General features: G+C 40.4%; 3 protein-coding genes across 3 annotated transcripts in view; 2 read left to right on the top strand and 1 right to left on the bottom strand.

Annotated features, from left to right (window-relative positions):
- The window catches only part of LOC148736621 (WD repeat and FYVE domain-containing protein 3-like), a 37,599-nt gene extending 18,676 nt beyond the window's left edge, over positions 1 to 18,923 (top strand). Inside the window, exons 22-55 of the mRNA XM_088747630.1 lie at positions 331 to 378; positions 827 to 914; positions 1,875 to 2,048; positions 2,575 to 2,725; positions 3,118 to 3,209; positions 3,700 to 3,811; positions 3,926 to 4,014; positions 4,283 to 4,330; positions 4,835 to 4,983; positions 5,467 to 5,532; positions 6,008 to 6,068; positions 6,214 to 6,299; positions 6,489 to 6,572; positions 6,687 to 6,741; positions 7,296 to 7,415; positions 7,952 to 8,069; positions 8,364 to 8,470; positions 8,851 to 9,093; positions 9,817 to 9,951; positions 10,082 to 10,159; positions 10,738 to 10,876; positions 11,145 to 11,215; positions 11,322 to 11,408; positions 12,440 to 12,532; positions 12,924 to 12,986; positions 13,267 to 13,344; positions 13,925 to 14,026; positions 14,303 to 14,425; positions 14,949 to 15,008; positions 15,128 to 15,593; positions 16,173 to 16,278; positions 17,160 to 17,230; positions 17,366 to 17,489; positions 17,685 to 18,923. Coding sequence (XP_088603756.1) covers positions 331 to 378; positions 827 to 914; positions 1,875 to 2,048; positions 2,575 to 2,725; positions 3,118 to 3,209; positions 3,700 to 3,811; positions 3,926 to 4,014; positions 4,283 to 4,330; positions 4,835 to 4,983; positions 5,467 to 5,532; positions 6,008 to 6,068; positions 6,214 to 6,299; positions 6,489 to 6,572; positions 6,687 to 6,741; positions 7,296 to 7,415; positions 7,952 to 8,069; positions 8,364 to 8,470; positions 8,851 to 9,093; positions 9,817 to 9,951; positions 10,082 to 10,159; positions 10,738 to 10,876; positions 11,145 to 11,215; positions 11,322 to 11,408; positions 12,440 to 12,532; positions 12,924 to 12,986; positions 13,267 to 13,344; positions 13,925 to 14,026; positions 14,303 to 14,425; positions 14,949 to 15,008; positions 15,128 to 15,593; positions 16,173 to 16,278; positions 17,160 to 17,230; positions 17,366 to 17,489; positions 17,685 to 17,796 — 3,799 coding nt within the window. The 3' untranslated portion in view covers positions 17,797 to 18,923. The remainder of the gene's footprint in view (positions 1 to 330; positions 379 to 826; positions 915 to 1,874; positions 2,049 to 2,574; positions 2,726 to 3,117; positions 3,210 to 3,699; positions 3,812 to 3,925; positions 4,015 to 4,282; positions 4,331 to 4,834; positions 4,984 to 5,466; positions 5,533 to 6,007; positions 6,069 to 6,213; positions 6,300 to 6,488; positions 6,573 to 6,686; positions 6,742 to 7,295; positions 7,416 to 7,951; positions 8,070 to 8,363; positions 8,471 to 8,850; positions 9,094 to 9,816; positions 9,952 to 10,081; positions 10,160 to 10,737; positions 10,877 to 11,144; positions 11,216 to 11,321; positions 11,409 to 12,439; positions 12,533 to 12,923; positions 12,987 to 13,266; positions 13,345 to 13,924; positions 14,027 to 14,302; positions 14,426 to 14,948; positions 15,009 to 15,127; positions 15,594 to 16,172; positions 16,279 to 17,159; positions 17,231 to 17,365; positions 17,490 to 17,684) is intronic.
- The window catches only part of LOC148736614 (solute carrier family 22 member 18-like), an 81,949-nt gene continuing 73,262 nt past the window's right edge, over positions 17,885 to 26,571 (bottom strand). Inside the window, exon 6 of the mRNA XM_088747665.1 lies at positions 17,885 to 20,832. The gene's annotated coding sequence lies outside the window, so the exon portion shown is untranslated. The remainder of the gene's footprint in view (positions 20,833 to 26,571) is intronic.
- LOC148736611 (WD repeat and FYVE domain-containing protein 3-like) overlaps positions 23,813 to 26,571 on the top strand; it is a 120,118-nt gene continuing 117,359 nt past the window's right edge. The window contains exon 1 of the mRNA XM_088747632.1: positions 23,813 to 23,999. The gene's annotated coding sequence lies outside the window, so the exon portion shown is untranslated. The remainder of the gene's footprint in view (positions 24,000 to 26,571) is intronic.

Here is a 26,571-nt window from a genome sequence, read left to right as displayed (position 1 = left end):
GTAAAACTCCTCAGAGGGTTGTTACTTGGAATCTCATAGTTACCATAGTTACCAGACCTTATCGTAGAGTCCACAGTTCACAGCATGAACTGACAAGGGAAGGGGCGCTGCAATCCCCCACCCCACCCTGAATGGGATGAAAGCTCGTCGCAAATTTCTTTCCTTGAATGGGGGAATATTCCATCACAGGTAACCCACTCCCTAGGTTTTCGTCAGGTTTCTCTGAGAGTTCGCTGGCTTCCATTTATACTCCTGGGTGGAGAAAGGCATGGGGAGAGTCAAGTGTCTTGCAAGTTTTCCAGATTGACTTATAATACTTTTGTACCTCAGGCCAATCGGAGGAACAACGAATTTAAATCTGGATCTAAAATCTGTTAGGTGAGATAGTTTCCTTCATCTGTTGCTCATTAACTCTTTGACCCCCAGGAGTGACCAAAGAGTAATTTCTCCTTAGAATATGAAAGCAATTTTCAGCATAACGGTGGTGAGAAGAAGGGAAAATATCATATGGGGAATACTGCGTGACTTCTGGCGTGACCTAGAGTGATACAGGTGTCTTTACTTGACTCGGTGTGACATATTCTCTACAAGTTTGCGTAGCATATTCTGATATAAATTGTAATTGACCGAACCAGGCGTGACAAGATCAAGTGCGATTAACCGTTGCCAACCTGATTCAGCGTGACGTCAAGTGAGAAACTTGTGATGTCGTGTTAACTAGCATGATCCTATCCTGCTGATGTAGCGTGACACGAAAAAACCCCTTGCAATGTTCTGCTGCGCTAACCAAATCAAAGCGTGACTGTTTATTTCTGTGTTGTTTCAGGCCGCTGATTGGTGAAGCTGCCCTTAGAATGTGGATGTTTTACATCTCGCAGGAAGAAAAGCACAAAGCTGAAACTTTAGGACAACCGGTATGATCAAGCTGGCTAAGCATCTAGTTTCTCCATACATTGTCAGCCCTGAATGACACATTAAGGCTACGAGAATAAAGAAAATGATCACCAACTAAAGAAGCTCTTGATTGTTAAACAAATTCTTCCTACTTTTTGCCATTTACTTGTTTTTCCGTTCCCATTTTCCTTGGGGAATTAGTAAATCTTACTGGCCGAGTTCGAGGTTCATACAGTAGGTTACGGACCGAAGAGCGCGGGCTGTAAATTCGGGCAGGAAAAATTAAAAAAACAGGCCCTGTAAGTTAATGGATAGACCGCTGGACTGTTGTGCGGGAGGTAGAGGGTTCGAGCCCAAGCCAGACCAACACTCGAGGCCTTAAAATAATTGAGAAGAAAATGGTACCTTTCTCTAACATCAAGGAATTGTTAGATATTCTGGTCTTCTCGGATAGGGACGAATAAATGGAGGTGCCGTCTCCTGCAGTGTTAGGGGTAGGAGACGTTAATTTCCCACGCACGAGATTACTCTGTGATGGATGCCATCCCCTGTGGTGGGATGGGTAGGTTGGTTTAGGTGGGTGAACCTAGTAGGGGACTACGTGTCCTATTGTTCTCTCGCCTGTACACTGTACAAATCTATAAAACAAACAAAGGAACAGTAGAGACTGAGAAAACGAAGTTAGTAAGATATTTATTATCTCAAACGGAGGAAGAAGATTTCAATACAAACATACTTAAGAATTTAGCGGGCTGTATAGTGAAGTACGGCCTGATAAACTGACCAATCTTAGAGCATGTGCTAACCGAACGATATGATATGAGTTTGCTCTCACTGTTCAATCTTGTTGTAGGAAGTAGAAAATGTCAGTGAAATAGTAATAGGACATAGTTAACGAGAGAGAGAGTAGAACAATATACAAGGGGTTCAAGTTGTCAAACATGATAATATTAATTTGTTCTTGTTTTGCTTTTTCGAAGAAACCGAACGCCAAGGGACGAAGCGGTCCCTCGCTTCGAATGCTCGGCACCAAGAAAACCAAGAAAGAGTACAAAGATCCTAAAACACTACTGAACGACTCACATCTCTGGAGAATGAGGCACTCAAAAGTGGTGCGAGATCTCGTTAGACTTCATCACAAAAATCACCTGCAGGTACAGAGACGTTTTCTGTTTAAAAGTATATTATATGTTGCCGTGCGTGTTTTGTGATCTATTAGAGAGATTTAGCACCACGTTTACCTGAGATGTGAACGGCAAGAGTAACCACGTGACCTTGTTTTCCCGCCATTCACGTTTGCCGGTTGCGCTCTGCCGTTTCTACGTGAAAGTAACCTGTTTCGTGTTTGCCGCGTACGTAGGATTTTCTTCACTTTTTCTCTCACAGAGGGGAAGTTAATTGCCGGAAAAAGGGCATCAAAATCATTCCTTGTATGACGCGAGCTCACGCGAAGCTAAAGTAGCAAGGTTTACGCTATTGTACGTGGAACGTGAAAGGACAAGCTGGTGTTTGCCGTTTCATGTGAGCGCCCTGCTAAATCTCGTAAAGTCAAGCTATTAATTGATCTTGACATTTTGCCCTGCATACTTTGCTAGTCTTTTTTCGGGCGAAGACTAGCATGATAGCCAGCTCAGTTGCATCCAGTTTCCGTTATAATTGAAAATGTGCTTTTTCTATCAGAACTATCAGTTGATTTCTAAATCAGTGGCGGAGGAATGGGCCCTAATGGAAACAGACCTGACACGCGAGCGTGGCTTGTGGGGTCCGGCCAGCAGTTCACAGCTTGACAAGTGGGCGCTTGATGACAAGTGGGCGCTTGACATGGTGGAAGGTAACAGTGGTCATTAGATAATCTCTCCTATTCAGATGTTACTTAAAAAGACATGTGTTGAGAATACAGTAACTCATCGGTAGAGCTGGTAAAAGACCTTCTTTCATCCACATAATCTCAGTGATGTTCCTAAACACAGGATTCCGGATATAACCTCTACGGCGTTAATACCACCAGCAAACATTTCTTACGCATCCTTTTTCTGATGAAAGAGCTCATTTTTTGGCCTTGATTGCCTTTAGCTTTGGCAATAGCACAAATGAAATAAGGACTATCGCCACGCACACGTAGAGGAACACCCACATGAGCGAACTAAATTGCGTTAGGAGGATATCACAGTTTTTCCCTCGCCATTTTTGTTTTTATTGTTTCTTTGCGTTATGTGTTAACAGGTCCACATCGAATGAGGAAGAAAATGCATCGTAACAACATGTTCTATCTGCATTATCCGTATGACAAGAAGGTGGCAAAGCAAGCCAGAGAGGTTAGTGAATGTAAAGGAATAATTGGTTGAATTTTTTCACTGTCAAGCATAGTATGGTTCTGTAAAATGATTCAATTTTTTTCCTTTGTGTGACCAATTCTCTAGTCGTACGATCTGGAAGCAATACAGTGCAATGATTTAGTAAGTGACTTTTGCGTCGCAACTAAGAAGAAACGTGGCCCAGATAGTGTTTACTAAGAATTTCAACTCAGTGCACCTCATATTATCGGAGAAATGACAATCGTGAATCATTTAGGCATATATTTTTTTCAGACATTAGAAATGTGAGTAATTTTGTCAGAAGTAAGACTGCACTGCAAGGAACACTTTCTTTTACTCTGATTGGAAAATTAGGGTGAATTTTTTTGGTGCTGGTATGGGTGTCCCTTTTAACTGTTATACTGAACGGTTTTAATTTTTAAATGTGGCCGGAGAAGGATCTGTTTTTAAGAATTAAAATAGGACATCCTTTTGATATTATTCCTTTCAGAAATCTCTAAAACACCGAGCGCCTATCAGTCGCGACAGCAAGATTCATTATAAGCTGAGAGGACATGTGATCAGAGGACTGGGTCCGATTGAAGCCCTCACACAGCATCAAGGTGAGCAGCAGTTGCAATTATTTGTATTGCTCTGTTGTATAAGATTGTCTTGATTTTCCAAATATGAGACAATTCTCAAATTGTCCAATGCTAATTGTCTCGTTTACATCGTAGTTTCTGAAAGAGTTGAGAAAAAGATAACCAAGTTGCGGGCGATTTCGTCAGAACCGAGCCACATCACAGAAGAAAACGAAGGAAGCGAGGTAAGACAGAAAAAAAAAAAAGCTTTTGTGTGGTTTGTGTCCCAGATTTTCCGATTTCCCTTTCTGATGTTCTATCAATAAGCCCAAAAATTGGTGATATGATATGAGGCTCACACGATGAGAGTCCAGCTTGCTGATAGGATCAACAATATAAGAAGCGACCGGTATGTTAAAAGATTAAGAAAGATGGTAAATTTTGATCTTAATCGTCAGATGGAAATTTCCAGAGATTGCGGATTATTTATAGATTTTTTTATTTGTCTTGCAGGTTGACAACAATCAAACAATCGTCAAACTCCTTGAGGCTGGTGAAACGGTACAATATAGTGATAGTATTTTTATGCTGAACATGATAATTGCTTTATTTTTTCGAAAACCTTTTTTTTCTGATGAATATCTTCGTTAATTTTTAGAACAACCGGGGTCAGAGGTCAACTTTACTTTTACCACATGATCAAATTTTGCAGTAGTCATTTTCCTCAAAACTATTTTAAAGCTAACGCTCGAAACGTTAGCTTTTATAATCGTAACGGTGGCCAATTTACCATTTCAACTTTGTGGATATATTGAAATTATTTCGTTACCCCCACCGAGGCAGCCCCAAACAGTTTCTTTGCAAACTATCAGCCTTTATTATAATACAGCAAGTATTTTCTTTTTTTTTTTTCATAAAATGAATTAGAACCAGGCTGGTTTGTTGGTCGGAATTTTTAAAATCTCCTCCGATTTAGTCTTCTTTATTGTCCATCTATTTAACTCTTCAGAACTTTAGTTCGCTTTTGCTAAAAGATGATGGTTTTTTTTTGTCTCGACGCGTCAGATTACCTCCATGTTTCGATGCGCCACAATTCAGGGATTGGACACCGCAGAAGGACTTTTCCTTTTTGGAAAAGAGCATTTCTATGTGGTAGACGGTGTAACATTGCTCTCCACTAAAGAGATCAAGGATATTGATTCGCTACCACACGGGTAAGCTGGTAAAATGGTTATATGTCGTGATCTCCAACTGTAGTCTATGTTTACATCCTATTGCCCGAGTCACTAGGTTTCTAGCTGGCTATGAGTGTGGAACAACAGAAATTTGTGCAACCTTTTAAAGCCCCGACAGAAATTCCGAGCTGTTGGCCGTAACGTCTTTTGTAGTTTAAAAGTGTTGATGTACGCGTTTCTATAAAGTTTCAGATTACGAAGAAAACTTCCCATAATGGGCTCAGTTCGAAGTAACTACTTGTTCTGACAAGGGTACCTAGAGAGGGAAACGAGAGACAAATATGTTGTGGAAGAGATTTGTGTGTTCTTTCCATTGACAGTTCCTTTTGATGAAGTCGTCATAGCAACTTTTGTCACAAACACAAACAACGTTTTTTACCCACCAGCTGGCAGTAAAATAGACGTTTGCATTCATAAAATTATCATTGTAAGAATCACTAACATGTCTCGCGTAATTTTTAGGACACACGATCCCATCATTCCCAACTCCTCTCACGACAAGACTCGATCGAGCACCAAAGAACGAATGTAAGTTGAAAAATTTCTTGCTTGCTCTGTTCCCCTCTAACAGACCGATGACTCAATTGAATTAATGTTTGAATTCACATCATCCGCTTGCAGTTTCTTTGATTGCTCTAGTATCTACTAACCAGACAAGTAATACTTTGTCTTATTACACGACTCGGGCAGTCAGAGGGCTTAGAACTAAAATCAACCAATCAAATTGCTCCATTGCCGGTCTAATATTCTCTAAGTATTGGACCGGGCACTGTCCCGAATGGTCCCGAATCATGATACCGCACTTGTGTCCCTTTGAACTTCAGTCGTATAATAAATCTCTTATTAACCAAGCTTGCTTGGGACCGTACTGGAAGAATATCGGCCCTCGGTCTTTTTTGTACGGACCTCGCTACGCTCGGTCCGTACTGTCAAGACCTCGGGCCGATATTCTCCCAGTATGGCCCTCGCGCTTGGTTAATGAGATATTCATATCTCCCTGTAGGTGCAGTAAGTGGGCTTATGAAGATATCAGAGAGGTCCATAAAAGGCGGTATCTTTTTCAGGTATGTTTCCTTTGTTGTACGGCAAAGATGTGATATAAGAAACTTCAGACTCAGTAGACTTCGAGGGTTTATGAGGCTCGTTTGTTTCTAACACGTTTGTAACCATTTTTGTTCCAATTTTTCTTTTTTGTTTTTCCAATTTCAGGAGACAGCTCTGGAAGTATTTTCCAGTGACGGGCGAAATCATTTTCTTGTTTTCCCTAAACCTGTCAGAAGTAAAGTGTACGATAAGTAAGTCATGTAATCTTGTCCTTGTTATCGACCAATTTCAGCTGGTTTCTACTCACATATTGCATGACAATCGTGCTCGCTGAAGCCATTCTAGCGTGACTCTTACGTGACAGCCTCACGCATTATTTTCCAGGGCTTAACATTTGCGCTTCACTTGCGTGATTAATTGATTGAGTATTCTGTTTCCAGGCTCGTGGCCAAAGCATCGACACTGCGTGAGAATGCCGAGGAGTCTGTTGTGGGTATGAAGAGAGACACAGAGGTTGAAGCAGGGTGAGTAAAAGTTGAAATTCTCTCTACTGATTCACTTGCGTTTTACCAAAGACAGTAGAGTGAAACTGACATCGGTATCATATTGACCGCGTTTTTACTTCTCTTCTCCTATAGCCTGGGTCTCATAAACACGTTGATGGGTGAAAGATCCGTCACACAAAGATGGGAGGTAGGCGCGGACAGTTTGTCTCCTATCTAGCCCAGTCCCTCCTGCGATTAAAAAGTAACAGCACAAAAGGCGTTGAGTAATTTGTTTTCGTTGATTACTTATGAGACGTGCGACGAGCTAAACTACAGCTCATAGTCTTTATGAGGTGTCATTAGGAAGTTAATGTAACCTATCGGTGAAAAAGTGTGAATACGGTGGTCCAGTGGTCAGCGGGCTGCACTGTGGGTCGAGAGGTCTGGTTTCGAGACCTGGCTGAGTCACTGTGTTGTTCATCTGGATCAGAACCAAGATTCTGACAGTGCCTCTCCCTACCCAGGAGCATAAAATTATACCACCGGACTGTAAGGGAAACCTGACAAAACGCGTTCGGGGGCGGGGGGGAGGGGTTGAGGAGTAACCTGTTCAGCCATGCTACCTGTCACTTCTTTCTACGAAAAGTGGGACAAACTCTGGCGTTATGTTCCTTTTGGCTCGCTTTTACAATATTGATATAGCTCCAAGGAGAATTTTGATTATCGATTTACAAATGTTCTTGTCTCTGTCTTTGTCGTCAGCGTGGTGAAATCACAAACTTTCAGTATCTGATGCATCTGAATACCTTGGCCGGCCGCTCCTATAATGATCTCATGCAGTATCCCGTCTTCCCTTGGGTGCTTGCTGATTACGACTCAGAGGTGAGGGTAGACACTTAGTTGTGTGAATATCCTGAAGGATGTGGTGTTGAATTTAGTCTGCTCTTCCTTTTAATCTGTCAAATAAGGACGCGCGAGGAACTGAAAACCACATTTCACCCTACAATGTTTGAAAACGAGTCAAAAAGCTGGGTCGAGTGTGGGTTTATCGGTAAATGTTACTCACAAAGTAAATTTTAATAGAGGCACACAAAGTTTTCTTTGGTGGTCTCATTAGTTCCGTCTGGCTTTTCTCAGTTTGTATTTATTAATTCCAGTTGTGCGATGGTACTTGGTAAACACAGCAATTTCATATCAAAAGATTTCCCTGGAAGCCTCGATTTTATGCACCAGACCCAGTTTCGAACAAGCTCGCGAACAAGCATATCGAATATTTCTCATATGAAACCTATAATATGTCCAGTAGCGTGTTCTACCCTTGTGTGTAAGTTGTACAGTTTGTGTATTTTGCTCTCTGTTGTTATTGCCTGATCACTTCAGTTAAATTCGATTTCTCTCTTATCTCTGTGTGTCTACAGCAACTGGATCTCACCAACCCGAAGACATTCCGTGTGTTCTCCAAGCCAATGGGTGCGCAGTCTAAGGACAGATTGATGCAGTTCCAGAAGAAATACAGAGAATGGGAAGATCCTTCGGGTAAACAGATCTTGTAACAATTTTGGCTTGCTCTCTACCTGGGACTACAGTGCCAGTATTCAAAGGGGAGGGAAATCGCGAAGCACGATCTCGAAATCCTTCCCCTTCCAACTATGCGCTAGTTTTGAAGACTAAATTTCTTTTTAGGTGTTAGTTGAGTTTTCACGTTCTATTTTGTTACTTAAGCTTGAGAGTGAAAAACAAGGAAGATCTATGCTGCTTTAGTGACGAAGTTTTAAGAGAAACATTTCATGCATGTAGAGTAACGTAACTTTTATTGTTTCGATTTCATAGGTGAGATTCCGCCGTATCATTATGGAACACACTACTCGTCAACTATGATCGTAGCGTCCTACCTCATCAGACTCGAGCCTTTCACGCAGCATTTTCTCAGAGTTCAGGTAATACTCTTCATGTTGTCTTCCTTTCACACTCTTATTTTCATCCTCTGTATTAATTAGCATTGAACCATAGTAAACCAACAGCCAATCATAAGAAGATACAAGAACACAGAGAACCAATAAAAAATCTAAACACATGCTCATCAGTGGCTTCTTGAGTGGGAAAGTGAGTGTGACTAAGTCGTGATTGGCTTCAAATTTGCATCTGATTGGTTTAGATGGCGTAATTTTTTGCGTTTAAATCAAATCACTTCGATAAAACTGCAACACTCGCTCGACTCGGGCCTTTTCTGTGTTTCACTATTTTTTTTCAAGCACCAGACTAGTCTCTATCGTATTTATCCAACAATTCTGTAATTAATTACTTTGCTTCTTTCCAGGGAAATTTTGACCTACCTGATCGTCTGTTTCACTCCATCCGAGACGCCTGGATCTCTGCAGCGCAAACCAACATGGCGGACGTCAAAGAGCTGATTCCTGAGTTTTTCTATCTCCCAGAATTTCTCACAAACCACAACAAGTTTGAACTCGGAACCAAGCAGAACGGCGAAGTCCTAGGTGATATTTGTCTGCCAACATGGGCGAAGGGTGATCCGCGGGAATTTATTCGGCTTCATAGAAAGGTATGAGAAAGTGATAAACTTGTTCTAAATGACTTACTACAGGGTTCCCGCGCTCATTGAAAGTCCTTAAAAGTCCTTGAATTTAATTTTTTGTTTTCAAGAACTTGAAAATCCTTGAATTTAAACTCGGGTACTTGAAAACTTCTGAAAAGTCCTTGAAAATAAGTGCAGATGAGTCAAAGTCGAAGTTTTCTTTTGCTTTTGGTATTAAAAGTCTAAGTTTCTACCAGAAATCACGAAATCGAGTTTTCCTTTTAAATCCCGCGTCCGATTATGATGTTTGACACGTGATTTTTACATGTTTCGTACATGATTGGTGCATTGAAAATAACCCTGGTTACCCAGCACGTGATCACTCTGATGTGCATGGTATTTCTATTACCGCCCATTTAAAGCAAAAAGTCCTTAAATCGGATTCCTGAAAAAGTGCAAGAATCCTGTTAATAAAACGCAATGACACTCCAGGTTTTGCTGTGTGCGTCGGTAGTTTTGGTAAGAATGTAACAAACGTTTGTCCATTGTGTTAGTTTTAGCGGATAATTTTCCGTGCTACTCTGCAGTGTCAGTTTTGGCGGGAATTCAACAAGCGTTTGTCGGTGATGCAGGTTCTGGCGGGAGTTGCACACGCGTTTGTGAATGATAAAAGCTTTGGCGGGAATTTAACGCACGTTTGTCCGCTGTGAAGATGCAACGTGGCTCACATGTGATCTGTTTCGTTTCCAGGCTCTGGAGTGTGATTACGTCAGTGCTCATCTCCACGAGTGGATTGATTTGATTTTTGGATACAAACAGCAAGGCCCTGCCGCTATTGAAGCCAACAACGTCTTCTACTTCTATTACTACGAGAGCAATGTTGATATCCTTTACACTGACTCAATTTTCGTTAAAGCTTGAATTTCTTAAACGTGTACTAGAGTATCATAAAAGTGATGTCTGAATCATCCTTACTGGTTTTATGCGCTTGTTTTTTCCTTAATTATGTTCACATTTCCATAGCATAGATGATCCAATCAAGAAAAAATCTATCATTAGTATGATCGACAACTTTGGGCAAACTCCAAAACAGGTAACAGTTGTGACCTTTACTGGTAGAAAAGGTTGAACATCGATTATATCATCAAGTCTTTGGTTGACTGGAACGTTGCTTGATAAATTGATTTTAAGGGCTCGGTGGTTTGTTAGTGTCCCCCAACAAAGTATTTTTTCATGGTCCTTCAGCAGTTCACGAGAACCTTATCTCATGGTTAATAGATTGGTAATTAGGTAATTTACTGAAACGTTACTTGATAAAGTGATTTTAAGGGTTGGATGGTTAAGTAATCTTCAAAAGTTCTACGCCCATCCCCCCAACCAAGTTTTTTTCTCCTTTTTCTCCAACACTCCGCCAGAACCTTCTCTTATGGATAAGAGACTGGAAACTAGGTGACCGTAACCCTACAGTAATACCCTGAGTTAATTATAGAATTAATACGATTCATTTTGGGTGATCTACCATCCATTCATTCACTGCTTCAGTCATGCGCTCTTTCATTCGTCCATTCAGTCTCTCATTCATTCATACTTGCATCTATTCGTTCAGTCAGTCAGTGACTCACTCATTTTTTTTTTTTATCAAATTAATGTTTTTTTTACCATTTTTTCCAGCTGTTCAAACGTCCCCACCCCCCTAAGAGGGTGTTTCGTAGCGTGGAGTCTGACACCCAGACTGGAGCGTTGGTCAACGTTGATCGATTATTCTTTCACAATCTTCCCAACGTGGTTCCTTCAGCGCAGCCCGTCAAAGGTGAGTCACCATACGTTTATAATTGTCCTCAAGACTTTTCCAGTGTAAAGAGCCATCGACGCCTTCATGATAGAAATAGACATTAGAATGTTAAGCTGTGCGGCCTTCTTTAAGTCCATGAATGCTATTTTTGTAGGGGTCCTGCTACTCATCAGGCAACACCCATTTCATGCACCACTTGGATCGGCAATGTTAATAGCGTCGTGGGCGCTTTTAGGATTAGCAAACACAGGAAACTGCTTTGACTGTTTTCTTTTTTTCCTATCAGAGCTGAAAGGTCCTGTGGGACAGATGATTCAAACTGACAACCGGGGACTTCTGGCTGTGGAGAAAAACAAAGTAAGAAACAGAAACATTTTTTTAAGATTGTAGCGCGTTCGGTGGTGTGGATTAATTTTATTCCATTCACGACAGTTACTCATGATTTTTTGTTGTTTTCTTTTAGGTTCTGGTCCCGCCTTATAACAACCGTTACATCGCGTGGGGGTTTGGTGACTCGAGCATGCGTACTGGATTGTATGAAACGGAGAGGGTAATTACTTGCTCTCATACTTTTGTGTTCAGTTTTCATTAAGACTTCTACGATACTGTGTCGATTCTCGGACTAACAACATTTGGAGTTCCCCTTGGAGGTTTTGATCCTCAGTCCGTTCTAATCCGTCGTTCTCCGTCGCTCCCCACACCCTCCCCCCACCCTCCCCACACCCTCCCCCCTCCATTGACCTATGTAGACAATGGCGAACTGTACTGCGTTCATATATCGTAATTATTCACTTATAAGGCGCACCATTTTTTACGAGAAAGTATGCTTGTTTCATCAAAATATGCTCAAAACTTGGAGTGCGTCTTGTAACCGAGTATCTTCGCGCAACAAAATCTTAAGATCATAACTTTAGCAGAACTTACAGTTACAAAGATATGAAAAGAACACTAATTGTTGGTCATCAATTTTTTCAGATCTGGTGGTTCTAAAAAGAACTAGGGTGGCTCTGAAAAGAGCCGTTGTGGATGTTCTGAAAGTACCGTTTCTTATACGGCCTCCGTCAAATGACCACGAAACTAATCCCACATGAGCAGGGCTTTTTGGCTTTTTGAGATGTAACGAAGATTGCGTATAATCCAATCTTTTATTCCTATGAATTAAAAAAGAATACTGCTTTAGAACACTGATCAACTTCAAAAGATCAACAACAAAAGGAAACATTTATTGCAAAAGCAAACAAAGGGAAATTTGCATACGTTCTTAACAGCACGACCTCGATAACATGATATCCAAGACTACAAAACAATCGTTCGAACCCCGTTTCAAATTCCTAGAATCGTGTTTGCGTCGCTCGCTCGAAAAGTTCCGTCTCTGAATAAACAATGTGGAGATAAAACCTACCCTTTTCGTCCATCCAGCCTTTTTTGTGAACTCTCAAACTTTTGGTGCGTCTTATAACCGAGTATTTTCACAAAACTTTTTATTTGGGAACTTGGCTTGACTAATTTGCTAAGTTTGGGGTGCGTCTTATAACCGAGTGCGTCTATTAATCAAGAAAATTTTTTCACGATCTGTTCCAGATTTTAGCCGTCTACGAGAACTTCCACATTGGGCAAGTTCTTTGCGCTTCGTGTCCAGACTCCCACACTCTTATCACCGGAGGAACAAGCACGGTAAGTATGACACGTCAAGTCGTTTACATGACGCGCAGAACCTACGCTCTGGCTCAGGGAACAGATTAGGGGAAGGGGGTCGGGAGAGTGAATTGTATGAAGGACTCAGTATATTGCCTGTGACTATGCCATAATCCGCACTACGTTCCGCCATGTTTGTTTTGACTCTCATCCCACCCAAACAATCCCGGAAGCGCTTGCGTGGACACTTTCGATCCCAGACTGCCACTCTTTTTTTAAAATGAGCTACTGATCTTGATCTCGTTTCAGTCCGCAGCTAAAGAGAAGGCGAGAGCCTTGTTAATGCGACATGTCATTTTATTTGCTTACCTCCATTGAGTCGTGCGTATCTAGTAAATAACTTAGAAGTTTCTTTTTTGTTATGATGCAGCTTGTCTGTGTGTGGGACATGGTGAAAGGAAGAGAGAAACGACCACAGATTATTTTACATGAGGTGAGTCAAATGCTCTTCTCACCGAGGGCGAGGGGTGCAGGTAAGAGTTTTCCAAGAGAAAAGCACTTTCTCAGCGTATCAGTAGAATCTTGAAGCATCTCAGATTTTAACCCCTCTAGGATGGGGGTAAGGGTCATTTCTATCCGGGGATTCCCCTTAGCTACGCTCTTGCTCTCTCTACCCATGTGTGGCTTCCATTGTCTTTCCCAAAACGTCACTTTAGTAGCACGTGTGCCTAAGGATTAAGTGAGTCTAATGGTTTTACAATTTTGATTGACAGGTGTTATATGGACACCACGCATCTGTCACGTGCCTAGCGGTATCTACGGCCTACAATCTTATTATCAGCGGTTCTGAGGTAAGAGTTTTCGTGATTGGTAGCTCTTGTCGCTAGACTTAAATCAACCCACGATTGCATTTACGTTAAAACAGTTGCAAATAAACTTAATGGATTCCCTATTTTTGAGTGACTTAAGTCTAATTTCTCCGTACAGTATCACCCCTGAATCACACATTAAGGTCAGGAGAATTAAGGAAATGATCAGCAACTACGGAAGCCCTTTATTGTCAAACAAATTCTTTTTGTCAGCACCTCAGGAAATGTTTGTAGAACAGTATGGAGAATATGCATAGTAATGTGATGGTGTGTGGTTAAACACGTTTAGCGTACTTGCCGTATGTAACGAGTTTGGTTTGTTCACCGAGAATGATTTATCTATATCTTCTTCAAGTAAAGACACCATCTTATTCATTAAGCCGCAATTAAAGAAATTTCAGAAAAGATGTCTTTAAAAATTCAGGCTTCGAAGAAATTCGAAAGCATTCCACCCGGATACTAGTCGGTCGCTACTACTAACCGAGATGCGAAGGCACATGTTAAGGTGGAGGTAAATTTTGATAACATTTATTTCATTAGATTTTGGCTTTATTCTTTGTAGGATCAGACATGTATTGTGTGGGACTTAAGCAAACTCACTTACGTCCGACAGTTGTCTCAACACATGGCACCAATCACTGCCATAGCTATCAATGATCTAACGGTATGTAAACAAGTCTCCGTTGCTCCTAGTTCAAATTTGTATCAATGTCTGCATCGGAGAAACTGTGTACCTACCCCACCCCTAACGGTAATAACCTTAAACGGTAATAACCTTAAATGGTAATAACCCTAACCTATTATCAGTCGACTGATATCGGGTTAGAGTGAAGGTTAGGTCCGCGGTCGCTCAGATACAATTGAATGTAAAGAAACCATGACATGGAAATCCAAGTTACGCACTGACAATCTTTGGTTTCTTTTCCTTTGTTATTTCCAGGGAGATATCGCAACTTGCGCTGGTACTCATCTCTACGTGTGGTCAGTCAACGGGCAGCTGATTGTGAAAGAGAACACTTCATTACAGAACAACAACCACATACAGTGCTGCGCCATGTCAGAGGTACACCACACAACATGCATTAAACTCATCTATGAGCTCTCCCATTTCTCCTTTCTCTTTTTCTCCGTATTATCTGTTTAACTTAGGAGTTGTAACTCTACAACTTTCCCTGGTCCGATGCGACAAAGCTCTGCTCATGCGCCTTGCAACTCGATTTTTTTTTTTACTATTCAGAGGCCAGTAACGTTTCCTAACAACCCTCTGACTTCGTAGAGTGAGAGGTGATCCTCTCGTAATTTCTCTCTATTATATCAACACACTATCAAGCAGAAAGGTGTCGAGAATTTAAATGAATGAACCAAATACGTGATATTTCACTGTCCTTTCCTATTACTGGAGAGAGTTCAAGCCGACTCTCTTACGGCGCAATAATGATACAATTTCAATCAAACATAATCTGCTATTGTAAATCACCCAAACGCTTGTTTACAGCTTCTCTCTCTCAAAACCACCTGATTTCTTGAGAACTCAATCTAGTCTTTTCCTTTCAATTGTGACTGTTCAATATTACGTCTTTTTACAGCTTTCAGAATGGGATGAAGAAAATGTAATTCTCACGGGCTCTATGGACGGTGTTGTACGGGTAACCATCATTTTGTTTTTCTCTCTGTTCAACTTTTTTATTGAGTACTGGCTGAACTTCTTTCATTGAAAGAAGATTCCTTTTTTGAGCTCAAATATTTATTCGTCTTGTCGTTGCAGATGTGGGGGATCGAATTCTATGACGAGGCGACGAAAACCCGCCGAAGTATGAAACCAGCGTCTCCGAAAACTGATGAATCATTGTCAAAGAACTCGGAACAAAAAGGTAAAGATGAAGAAGACGCACCGCAGGAGACTGGGGCTGAGGAATCGGTAACGGAATCTTGTTTAAATCCAGACTCCTTTCTGGCACGCGAAAACGCATCGGCCGATCAGAGCCCGCAGACTAATCAGTCAGTTGTTACCTCTGAACAAGCAGACCTTCGACCTGAATCGGCAAAAGAGACGTTGGAGGAAAAACTCGGCGATAACGTGAGGCTTACAGCAGCAGAGGATGTTGCGACGACAGAAGCAGTGGAGAGGAGACGTCCCGTGACACCTAACTTGCGTGATGAAAGTATAGACGAGGAGTACGTCATAATCACCCATAAAAAAACCTGCGATAGTGAAGACTTGCCTAAACCGGGTAAGTATGGAGCGCATTCCGGTTGAGTGTCATAAAACCAAAACCAAAACCAAAACCAAAGTGACCACAACAGCCAATCAGAGCCAAGGAAAAGTCACAAGCAGCCAGTAAGAACTTAGAGTGAAATACGCAAATTGTCCTAAGCGCGGGAAAACGCACGTGGCCAAGTCGGGACTAGTTTTGGTGTTGAGTATGACTGCTTGAGAAAGTGGCGCGAGTTTTCTGGACCAATCACAGAGTGAAGTAAAGCAAAACCAAAGCAACTGCAGATTTCTTTCGACAATCAGCTGAAAATTGCTCCATAAATTCTTTGAACATTAGAAACAATTTTGATTCTTTTATTAAAAAGCTGGAGGCTAGTTCATAATTCTTTATCTATTGTGTGGAAACATCTCCAAGATACTTTCTCCGACGACGTGACTGATGTTTCGACAACCGGAGCGGAAAGCATTGAACTCAGTAACTGACTTCCGCTCAGGGCGTGGAAACGTCCGTCGCTGACAGTAGTTCAGACGACGACTCTAAACAATCAGCTGTTACTCTTGGATTCAAATTTAGTCTACTTTGTGTCATTTACAGTTTGGAAAAGACGCCTGATGCTCAGACATAAACTGACCATGCACACAGCCTTTGCTAGAGAAGATAATTCTGCTCCAGCGGCCATTACATCTTTGCTTGTGTCAAAGTAAGTTTTAAGATTTCTATTAACTAACCTTTCGAACGACAGAATGAACGACCGAATAAAGGAACGAACAAACCGGAACGAACGATCGAATAAGCGATCGACCAAAACAAGACAAACCGGAACGAACGATCGAATAAGCGACCGACAAAAACAAGACAAACCGGAACGAACGATCGAATAAGCGACCGACAAAAACAAGACAAACCGGAACGAACGATCGAATAAGCGACCGACCAAAACAAGACAAACCGGAACGAACGATCGAATAAGCGACCGACAAAAACAAGACAAACCGGAACGAACGATCGAATAAGCGACCGACAAAAACAAGACAAACCGGAACGAACGATCGAATAAGCGACCGACAAAAACAAGACAAACCGGAACGAACGATCGAATAAGCGACCGACAAAAACAAGACAAACCGGAACGAACGATCGAATAAGCGACCGACCAAAACAAGACAAACCGGAACGAACGATCGAATAAGCGACCGACCAAAACAAGACAAACCGGAACGAACGATCGAATAAGCGACCGACTAAAACAAGACAAACCGGAACGAACGATCGAATAAGCGACCGACCAAAACAAGACAGGTGCGACCGACTTTCTGTTCGATTTCTCCAAAACGTGCCGACCATCTATCAAACGAAGAAACGAACAAGGAAACGTAAGAACGAACGAACCGTCGCACTACGAACGAATGAACGACGTACGAGCGAACGAACCGACAAACTACCAACGGAACGATTCACGTATTAACATCAATTAATACTGCCAGATATTTCGTTAGTTCTTTCCGTTGTCCATAGATATAGAAAGAACACAGTCACACTTCTTTTTGAATTTAATACCCATCGTTTTCCAATTTTTTACAGGGACCATCGTAAATTATTTGTTGGTGACTTCCGGGGGCGAATCTACAGTTGGTCCGTAACCGACGCCGTAGGTATGGACCGTTCATGCTGACAAATGCATATTAATGCTGACCACGTGTCATAGACACAGAGATTCATGGAGTTTGTTGTAGCCAGTAACATACGGTAAAGACTTTTCAGTTGATATCTCGCGTATATTCTTGCAGGGCGAATGGCTAACCATTGGGTCAAAGATGAATTTGCTGACATTTGTTCAGGCTGTGGAATAAGATTCAAATTCATTGAGAGGCGCCACCACTGTAGGGATTGTGGGAAGGTTTTCTGTGCAAGGTAAGTGATAGTCCTTTGGCTTTGCTTTCTATAGGTTCGTCTTGTACTCAAGGCGGTTTTGGTATTCACTGCCAGAATTTGCACGTGTTCCAGTTTAAAATTAAAGCAACTCATATTTTAGGACTAGTTTACCCCCATCAACAAATTCTTCTTAGTTTCTTATTGAAGAACATTTCCTGTCCCTTCGTTTTTCAGATGTAGCAGCTATGAGTCAGAAATAAGCCGCCTTGGGATCCATGCACCGGTCCGCGTGTGCCACTCCTGCTACAAGAAACTGAAAAAATCATCCAAGAAGGCCAAGAGCTAACGTCCAGTTCTTCTTTATTCATTCATTCAAAATTAAATTCTGTAGCTGGACTTGCCTCAAAAAAGGATTGCAGATAAAAACTCAACAGTCATGATAAATACTATTGATTTTATTATAATCATCATGTTTACATCAGATTGAGGTCAGTATCTGAAAAAAAAAAAAACTGCACACCTATACCTCCCCCATTAACCCAACCTTATTATCAGTTGACTGCTGTTGGGTCAGGGAAGGGGTGGGTCTGCAGTTGCTCAGATAAGTAGGGAATGGAAGCAAAATTTTTTTTTTCTTTATTATTGCCATTGGGAATGAATGGCATGAACTTTCTCTCACCTTATGTTTGACGTATAGAGAGTAACATTTCTGTCACATAAGGTCATTAGAAGGCATGACAAAACACAACAGAATTCTTAGAGGAATTCTTACTACAAGTAGACGCCAACTTAGTGAACTTTACAACTCAATCATTTTTAGAGTTACAGCAGGATTTTATCATTTAGCGATTAGGAACTTATTTTTTTTAGTAATTTAGTCTTGATCGAAGGAGGCATTTTAGCAGATACATATTGGTAATAATGCACAGCTTATATAGACACAAACCTATCACATTTTTTCTATGTCTAGAATTAGTTCAGTTTCGTTTGTTATTCATACAAGGAAAATTACTGAAATTGTATTTTCAAACTCTCATTCCTTACGAATGGAAGGGTCAAATTAACTTAATGAGATTCCCAGACACAAGATCTTAACCTCTTCAATGGATAATTTATTTTTCTCTGCAATGTTAAATTTCATTAGTTAACTAAGTCTGTGACACTAAAAACTGATGTTAGTGTTTCTGTGGTGCCAGTTAAATTTCACGTAACCTTAAGTAGTGCATTGCTGTTCACGTGATATCAATAACATAGGAAAAATGTTGTTCCAATATTGAATCAATGTGGCACAAGGATGGTAAGGGAATCTGTGTTGAGGTGTTGTCTAGTGATTGATAATATATTTTGTAAGTAATTGAGTAATTATTGACTGATAAACTATATGTGAACAAGAGGAATTACTTGTAAATATCTTATTCTTCCTGAGAGCGCATTAAAATAAAGGCATGTATGCCTTTAAATTTAGCAGCCACAGACAGAAGTGTGAAGAAATATTTGTGTCTTAGTTGAAGGTGGCTGAACACAGTTTTTGATACCTGTGTTTCTTTCGCCATTTTCTTTAAAACTCTTGATCTCTCGGTCACCAAAACTGGCAGCAAGTAAGTTAACAACACAAACTTTGTGTTTTTGATAGGTAAGCTGACGTGAGTGCCATTGCCATGGCGACATGAATAAATATAAAGAAGCCTTTAAAATCGGTTTTTTTTATTTGTACAAAATCTAGTTATTGGATTTTCTTTATAATTTGTGTGCTACGAACTTGTAACGATACTCACAAGTTAACACCATTTTGCTACCAATTTAAAGGAGAGATCTTTAATTATCCCCAATTGAAGATTCACTCGATTATGTAGAGTTTCCTTTGTTGAAAATCAATGTTTTTTAATAATCCAGTTACTTATTTCCTAAAGTATTTTCCTGCCAAATTTCGTGAAATTCTAATGAGTGGTTCTCTAGACTTACAAAAGAGTTACGCAGTGAAGAGAGCCTGCATGGATTTAAGAGCAAAATCAGGAGAACGGATATGACTGTCATGATTGATGATGGATGCAAAAAGTGTGCGCTCTGTTATAGTTGATTTTTAACTCTAGGACATTGATAAATAATTTTAACTGTTAATAAGTTAGGTAAATAATTCTGTAAATACGTTCCAGATTTCTTATTTTTAAAGCTTTTACCCTGTGTCCCCAATTACTGCTATGCGCTAGGTTTTCACGACACATAAATAAAGTTCACTACTACTACTACTAGAAATAGGCATATTTCCGAGAAAGCAATTTTCCACTCAATCGCAATTTTTTTACTGACTACGCAAGCGCTGCATTTAACTGGGTTCTTTCGGTAACGATGAAAAAGCTGAGAATTGCCGGGTTAAGTTTGCACCGTTAACTTTTCTAACATATCTTTGTAATAAAAGTTTAAAGCCCTCAATACACTGTGCCAACTATTGAGAAAAATAGCACAGATAGTGGGGGTACGAGTTGAGTAAATGAAATAGCTGCTCTATTGACGGCATGTTTGTTTTTAGCAATCCTGAATTGCATCAGCAAAAGTGCGCGCGAAAACTGTGTTCAGCCACCTTAAAGGTGAACAAACCCTGACAAATTTTCTCAAGCACTCTAAAAAATAAATTATGATACCACCGACCTGTACAACAGTTAAAATGTTAATGTACAGGAAAATACTTAGACGTCCATATTTATACAGGATAGCCCCTTCAGTGTAGTGAACACTGGTATCAATGGGGGTCCTGTTACCCACCCATCCCATACCCACCTATCCCGCCCCGGAGGAGGACATCCATCACAAAGTAATCTCGTGCGTGGGAAATTAACGTTTCCTGCCCCAAACCCTGCAGGAGATGGGACCTCCATTTATTTGTCCCTATCTGAGAAGACTAGAATAGTCTAACCATTTCTTGATGTTATAGAAAGGTAGCATATTCTTCTCAATTATTTTAAGACCCTGAGTGTCGGTCCGGCCAGGGCTTGAACCCTCGACCTCCCGCACAACAGTCCAGCGGTCTATCTATTGAGCTAACCGGGAGGCTCAAGGTCTACCAATATCTGTGAGTGAATCTTAAGCTTGGTAACTAAAATGAGTCTTTACCATGGTAAAATAAAAATATGGCAGCAATAGCATTCACCACAAGTCCAAGAGGCCGAATGAAGGCCAACCATAATTCTTGTACATGATCTTCCCCATGGTTGGCGAAACAGTTCTTATAAGGGAGTTGGTTGCCATGGAGAGATCTAACACAGCACCTGTTTTGCTGGCTGTGATACTAAGTCATCGCTGATGTTGTAATGACATTCAATGTTGTCCCACCAACTACCATTGGAATGATCGCAATACAAAATTGGTAAATGTCTGTCACCATGTACTGCAAGGAAATGATTGAATAGAAAAAAAAAATACATTAAAACTTCTGAACTTGAAAGCAAAACTTATTACAGCTGCGATACAGGGTTGATGGAATCAACAATTATTCTTTATAGATACATTGTTCAAGATATCAAACCTTTTTGAGGGCAAAGAAACACTTGTGTGAAAGTACTAAAAGTACTAATAGCCTGCTCACAGATTAAAGATTCCTCCCATTTTAACTTAAACCTCAACATTAGTAGAGAAAATAACAGGACCCAGTTGTATAAAGAGCAGATAAGTGATAGCAAAACATACTGCACCATCCATGGGATAGAGAATTATCCAGTGGATAGCATTATCCAATCTGTGAACAACCAGGACCTTGCCTTTTTCCTGAGGGGTGTTTTCTAACTTTTGAAAGCATTTCACCAATTTCCTTACCAAAACCCCATAAGCCAATGCTATCACACAGATGGCACCTCTCAACAGAAAAGGCTCACTAAATCTTCTTGACAAGACACCCACAATAAGTCCTTTTATTACACGACTCGGGCAGTCAGAGGGCCAATAACTAAAATCAACAAATCAAAATGCTCTATTGCCGGTCCAATATTCTCTAAGTATTGGACCGGGCACTGTCCCGAATGGTCCCGAATGATACCGCACTTGTGTCCCTTTGAACTTCAGTCGTATAATAAATCTCTTATTAACCAAGCTTGCTCGGGACCGTACTGGAAGAATATCGGCCCTCGGTCTTTTTTGTACGGACCGAGCGCAGCTCGGTTTGTACTGTCAAGACCTCGGGCCGATATTCTCTCAGTACGGCCCTCGCGCTTGGTTAATAAGATATATGAATGACCTAGAGACAAAAACATGAAGAATGAATAATTCGTTATTATTGACCATGATTTGTAAGAAGACAAGTGACTAATGATAAGCATCATCAAAGAAGCCTGTTTACAATAAACTACGTTTTCTCAAAGATGGAAAATGCCTTCACTGTCTGTCTCTGTCTCAACCGTTTTAATCCCAGCAGTGACCAAGACATAGTTACTCCTTACCATATAAATACAATACCAAGCAAAGAAGTAATGAGAATAAAGCAAAATTTCAATTAAAGGATTATTAGTTGATCTTATTCCAAATTCTCCACACTAACATCATAAGAATCCAATGCCAGACATTTAGGAGAATTACTCATTAGATCTCCAGACTGAAAATGTCCTGAGTAACAATAAGTGACCATCTGTTTCATTAATAATTTGGTGTTGGATCACTTAATAATCCCCTAATTGACATTTTACTTTATTCTCATTGCTTGTCTGCTTGATATTGTATTGACATTGTAAGTGGACATTCTCTCTTGGTCACTCAGTAGTTAAACAGATCTTGCCTCACTTACTATTGAAAGTCCACCAACATATGACATGACAAAGCCATCATGCTGAGGCTCCAACTTAAAAAGTTCCATAGACACTAAAGAGAATTAACATAAACTGAAAAATTCCAAATGGGATCCCTGTGATGACTTTGATGGTTATCAAATATAACGCAGTAGGTATATGTAAAAGTTCCACGATCTTCCTGATGCAAAACACACTTTCAGGCTGTTCCTTGTTATCTGCAAGAAAACAAAGTCATTACGCTGTAATGTTGATAAAAAGCTTTTCCCTTGCAAACTGAATTCCAATTCCCAACTATGCAAATAACGTCTGATTTGAAGAGCTTGGAATTACTGGGAATTTCTGGGAAAGGAAGGTTGCAGTTTGTTGAGGACTTGGAATTCCTAGGAATTTTCAGCTATACAAACCACCTAGAAGTTAAGAAAGGTAGATTTCTTGGGAATTTCTGGGAATTGAATTTAAGGCAATGTAAATAACCCTGAAGTCCAAATAATTTCAAGAAATTCTCAATAACTTGAATGTGAAGGTTTTAAGGCAAAATGTAATTTTAGAGGCATGCTATACAAAATGTATCAAGAGAAATACATACATGTATATGCTTATCATAAAATTTATTATTCAAACTAGGTTTTAGTACTTCTTAACGTTAACATGCATTTTTCATAAAGCAGCGGTCAATTATGTTAAATACAAATTGGCAATTAATCCAGTGCACTCACATCACAGATTTGCTTTCCAAACTCAAAGACCTCTTGGATTCCATGATCATGAAAACTTTTTAATTGTGATAGAAAATGTCTTATGTCCACAGATGTGCCAAAATCATAAACCAATCATAAACATGGAACGCTTCGAACTGTGGATATCCATTTGTAGGCGAGAATTCCAACGTCACACTGTAATCGCATATAGTCGCTTCTGTCTCTTGTACAAATGTTTCTTCGTTGTGAGACGCACCTGACTCTATTGGTCATCTGACTGCTAGTTCAGTGGAAACGACAGACTATGGAATCGAGATAGCTGTGTTAGAACGTTTTGTTGAACGCTTGTTCCGGTCAAACTTTGTTGATTTGGGTAATGGTACACTGTGATCATCTAGGTATCTCTCATAGTTTCTACTGTGGTATCTATGTGTCACAATAGCGAGGATAAAACACGTTTGTAATCACATTTAAAATTGTGATTGCCTTGTGTTATTTTTCACTTTTGCCGTGAACACAATTCAAGTGGGTTTTGAGTCTTTGTTTCCTCGACATCTTTTGGCCCCAAATCGTGTATTTGTAGTACGTTCGATTCTTGTCGATTATTTATACACAGAGTGAGTTCACATCACTATTTATATCAACGTCAAAACGTGGATCCTGAGGTATGAAATCGTCCAAATGCAGAGAACCTGTCAGAAGAGACAGAATAATTTTTGTGGGCTTCTCTTGAGACTGCTATCGGGCAAGCCAGCAGATTCTCAAAGTGTCCACGTGATCATCCCGTGATCGGAAACAAAGAATATTCCACTTGGCGCTCATCTTTGAATGTACTTTTCATCGGTTGATCGCTTCTGCGTGAAGTTAATTCAATTCTCAACTCTCTTGATTATTATTATAACATCTCTAAAGATGGGTTTCACCGTTGATCAATGGGGAAACGAGAAGCGTGAATGTTGTAAATTAAAAGCAAGCCGTTGGCGCCGTGGAGTTAAAAGAAGGGACAACAGTTGACATATCGAGTGGTACAAACAAGGGTCGAACGGCCATTTATAAAGCTACGATTTTGAAAGTCTGTGGTAAGTACAAATTGTAATATTCGGTACGTGATCAAAACTGAGAATCGAATCGGTCACTTGCATGGGACAGTTTCATAAGCTTACGCCGTACAATGAAATAAATCTATCGGTAAGCTAAAGTTTCAGGATTATTTTAGTCATTTTCGAATTTATTGTGAAAATTCGCACCTCTTATTCCTAGGAAAAAATTCCGAGGAATTCCAAAATGCATTTCGCAAGGGTTGGTATATGTGTCTCTTCTATATGCCCCATTCATGGGAGGAAATTTGGGGTTGGGCCTTGGTGTTATAACCTGTGAAATTTTCTTTGTCTGTCACGCTAATTTTTTCTCGTGGATAGGAGAAGTACATATACAGGTGGTATGGGTAATGTGAGGATTGGATATGCATATTTTCTGGCATTAGCACTGCCTTGGGATTCTTGGAAGAGCGTGCATGTTATCAAAGATCAATGAAAAGTCATTGTGGATTTTAAATGAGCAGTGTTAAAGGATGACAAAATTTGTCACGATAGAGTGAGCACTGGCTTGACAGTAAAAGCAATGGACTGTGGTTCAAGGGGCCTTGGTTTGATATCTGACTGGGTCAGTGTGTTGGCTTGTTTGACACAACATAATCTCATAATGCCTTTCTCCACCCAAGAGTATGAACACCAATGGGTATTGTTGAACTGTTCAGCTGGGTTCAATTAACTCATTCACTGCCACGGTCTTATTAGTAATTCTCCTTACTCTCTGCCATAGAATTTTTTTATGTTACTTTGGAGAATTTTCAATTGGATCAATCAAAAATCCTTGAATTGATATTTTCTTTCTTCTCCTCACTTGTCGGCTTGATATTGTATTGATATTGTAAGGAGAAATTCTGTCTTGGTCTGTTATGAGAGTTAAAGGGTTAATTTTATACTTAAGCCAAGAGGCCCATCCCAAGCTTATCTGAGTTTTCATATCATGAGATGACTAGAACTATTACAACTCCCCCCTGGATGAGATTCCAGTGTATCACAAGGTTACCTCCCAACATTTCATCAGTCTTCTTTTACAATTTGCTGGTATCCATTAATACTCTGAATTTAAAGTGTTTAAATGCTACAGCTTCCTATTTGTGTTGGAGCATTGCTTTTCAGAACCACTTTCACCAAGCAGGGCTCGACACTAATGATAGCCAACTAGCCACAGACTGGTAGAAATTCAGTTTTGGCTGGTGAAATTCGATTTCCATTGGCCAATTTGGCTGGTAAACAAACTGAAATTGTTGTAACATCTACGTTGTCACTAGCCACTTGGCTAGTAAGTTGAGAAGTTAGTGTCGAACCCTGACCCAGACTGATTAAATGAAGAAAATTTGTCCACGAGTGAAACAATGAGGGGAAATTTTTTTTTTTTAAACCTGCAGGAATGCTTGGAGCTACACTTTTACTGGACTTGTCATCTCCAGAACCTCTTGATGTGTGAAGCAGGGCTGCCACAACAGATCCTTGAGAGATATGAAGCTGCTTTGGTTACTGAAGAACATCCATTATATGCTTCATTACAAAGAATGTTCGTAAGGCTGGCCTCCCAGTCTTTGACTCCTACAGTGTTGAGGTAGGTTTGAACAAAGTGTTGTTGTCAGTGGAGAATCCATGGAAAGGTTCTGGGGTTCTGTATCCACCCACACACACCACCTTCGTTTTCATACTTTTATACCTGAGCAGCATTTCTTTTGCAGAACCTTTTTCGAATTTCAATGTGATACATTCTATTCAGTGGTTGGAATCCCGTACTGGCCTGAGTTTTTTCAGGTCTGATTATCATCATTGTTTAAATAGTGCTTTACTGCGTGGATTGTGCACATAATTGTATGTTATTTTGCGTATCGCAGGGATTTTCTCAGACTGGGTTTCCCTCTCTACTGTCAATCTCTTGAGGCACCAAGTGATGCTAAAGAAGGAAATTATTGCAGCTGCTACTGTCAAAATTTGCTCATAACCCTGCTGCAGGGTCATAACATCAGTTAATCCATAATCTCCATATTGTTTTTCATACGTTTCCTAAGGTGCTAATAAGGAGAATTTGTTTAATAATCAAGAACTGTTTTAGCTGGTGATCATTTCCTTCATTCTCCTGACCTTAAAGTGTGATTGAGGGGTGATAATGTAAGGAGAAACTAAATGTTGGTCACTCTTTAAGGGTTTAAGGGCCATTTGGTTGCCTCATGTGCATACTCTGTAGGTCAATACTCGGCACTAGGGAAGTTTTTAAAATGATTTAGTGAAGGAGACGATACCCTGACCCAACGAGACGATACCCTGCCCAAGGAGGACTCAAACCGGTGCCTCCTGACACGAAAACCACCTGGCTAACTCTTTAGTCAGGGTGTCTTTCATCTAAATGTTAATAATAGAATGCATTTATATCACCAGTGAATTCAGTCAGGAATGCTGAGCTGATGCAGCTACTAAATTTGGTGCCCAAAGCTGTTGTTTGTGCTTCAGGATGACAGCGTGACAGACGCTAGAGCCCACACCATCACCAGTGTGCTGTCTGTGTTTCTAAGCAACACAAATGATATGAAGAACTTGTTAAGGTATG

Source organism: Stylophora pistillata, chromosome 2, assembly GCF_964205215.1.
Source record: "Stylophora pistillata chromosome 2, jaStyPist1.2, whole genome shotgun sequence".
Taxonomy (NCBI): domain Eukaryota; kingdom Metazoa; phylum Cnidaria; class Anthozoa; order Scleractinia; family Pocilloporidae; genus Stylophora; species Stylophora pistillata.
Note: the sequence above shows the minus strand (reverse complement) of the source record. Positions and strands in the feature narration are given on the sequence as shown.